This window comes from Clupea harengus, chromosome 21 (assembly GCF_900700415.2).
Source record: "Clupea harengus chromosome 21, Ch_v2.0.2, whole genome shotgun sequence".
Classification (NCBI taxonomy): Eukaryota; Metazoa; Chordata; class Actinopteri; order Clupeiformes; family Clupeidae; genus Clupea; species Clupea harengus.
In genome coordinates, this window is record NC_045172.1 from 20,412,105 (window position 1) to 20,414,604 (window position 2,500).

The following is a 2,500-nucleotide window of genomic DNA, read 5'->3' on the forward strand; positions in this document are numbered from 1 at the left end:
GGGGGGGCAGCAAAGCCCTGATCCAGAGCAGCCACATATTTCACAGCATTAGTGACAGCCTGTGCCTACAGCCACACACACACAGCCACACACACACACACACACACACACACATACACACACACACACACAGCCACACAGCCACACACACACACACACACACACACACACACACACCACACACACACACACACACACAGCATTCTCATTGACACAAACCAAGCTCCCTGGTGATGTATCGTTCCTTCTCGGAAAGGGACGCTTTAGCAAAATCAATCTGACTTGAGAATGATTGGGAAAACGCAAAAAAGGAAAGAAGAGATCTACTTCCCAGATGAAATACGATCAGGAAGCTGACTTGCTTACCTTTGGAAAACATACATAGGGACAAACACACAAAAGCACACACACAAACACAGCAGCACACACACACACACACACAGACACACACACACACACACACACACACACACACACACACACACACACACACACACACACAAACCCTTCCCCAGACCTTAATGAAACAGACATGTTTGGGTGCCCTAGCATGAGCGAGCGGACATACATCTCTACGAGGCTCAGGCCTGGAGGAGACAACCACACGCACACACACACAAACATGCACAAGGAAACAAGCACACACACACACACACACACACACTCACACTCCAACTCAAATGCACACACTCTGCTGAGGGTCTGAACGTATCAAGTCAGTGATGCATGGAGTGAAACAACTCAAGATGTCTGCTATGTACAGGAGGCCGAGACACACACACACACACACACACACACACACACACACACACACACACACACACACACACACACACATAACCTTCTTCTGAATCCACTGAGAATGACCCTAACTGCAGTTCCCACACAGGAAAGAGGTGCAAAGATGACTTGACAGTTTCAAACATAACAAATCACAAAGTGCAAAGTGAGTGAGACAAAGGGAAAGAGACAGCGGGACAGAAAGACAAAGAGAGAGAGAGAGAGTGGGATAGAGAGAGGGGGGGGGGAAGAGAGATAGACAGAGCTATGCCATCCTTACCTGGGTTGGCACAAGGACAGGTGGGTATGCCAGCTTATGGTGGCGGTACATCCAGAAGGAGAAGAGCACTACGGCAGCGATGCCCATGATGGGCACCAGCGAGTAGAGCAGCGTGTTGAACAGCTGAGGGTTCTGGGGGTACGGGTTAGATGTCGCTGAGAGAGAAAGGGAGAGAGAGAGAGAGAGAGAGAGAGAGAGAGGGGTTTAATACTCCTTTATTAAACCAGTTACACTCTCTCACAAAGTTACACCATTATAACATTTACATTTAGTCATTTAGCAGACGCCTTTGTCCAAAGCGACGTACAAGGGAGAGAACAGTCAAGCTACGAGCAATAGAGACCTAGTGTAACAATAAATAAATACTACTTTACATAAGACATAGAAAAAAAAACTAGTACTAGTCGAAGTGCAAGTTAGGAAGGGAGGTGCTCTCTGAAGAGTTGGGTCTTCAAAAGCTTCTTAAAGGTAGAGAGGGACGCCCCTGCTCTGGTAGTGCTAGGCAGATCGTTCCACCAACGTGGAACTACAAATGAGAATAGTCTAGATTGCCGTGCTTGCACAGACGGCAGTTCCAAACGACGCTCACCAGATGAGCGCGGCATCCTGGGTGTAACATTTGCCCTTACGAGAGCATTTAGGTAGGTGGGCGCAGAACCAGCAATCACTCTGTAGGCAAGCATAAGTGACTTGAACTTGATGCGAGCAGCGACAGGCAGCCAGTGGAGCTCAAAGAGTAGCGGGGAGACGAGTGTGTGTTCTTTGGTTGGTAACACAACAAAACAAACCCCTCAATCACAAGGCTTACAAAGACAGAGGGAAAGAGTGAGTCAGAAAGCCTCTAGGAGAGAGAGAGAGAGAGAGGGAAGAGAGAGAGAGAGAGAGGGAAAGAGAGAGAGGGAAAGAGAGAGAGAGAGAGAGAAGAGTGAGAGAGGGAAAGAGAGAGATAAGAGAGAAAGAGAAAGGGAGAGAGAGAGAGAGGGAAAGAGAGAGATAAGAGCAAGAGAAATAGCATCACATTGAGTGAAGTCAACAGTTTTGTCACATCTCACACATGCTGTATGATCGGTAGGGTTGTCACAAAAATTGATAAATACACATTATCATGATACATAATCTCCTAGTAATCATGATAACTCTTCTTCCCCGTTATTGTTGTTATGGTTAAGGTCTCCCGCCAGTCAGCCTAGCTATTTTAGCTATCAGGTTGTTATGGCAACGAACATGGCGGCTCACGGCCTCTCCTACTGCCGATAAAACTGATTTCACTCTTAGACATTAGAAACCGCCGCAGGAACCGCTGGCCGAGAGAGCTGAGGTGTGAGACGCCGTGAAAGGCCCAGACGTGACCACGGGCCTTGCCTGAAGCCAACACACTAATCCCAACACAGCGACTGTTGTCACGCTGGCTAACGCACGCTCGCTCGCTCGCTGGGCTGT

General features: G+C 48.2%; 1 protein-coding gene across 1 annotated transcript in view; it reads right to left on the reverse strand.

Annotated features, from left to right (window-relative positions):
• Positions 1-2,500, reverse strand: part of acvr2ab (activin A receptor type 2Ab) — a 60,855-nt gene that overhangs the window by 14,825 nt on the left and 43,530 nt on the right. Inside the window, exon 4 of the mRNA XM_042702947.1 lies at positions 1,061-1,215. Coding sequence (XP_042558881.1) covers positions 1,061-1,215 — 155 coding nt within the window. The remainder of the gene's footprint in view (positions 1-1,060; positions 1,216-2,500) is intronic.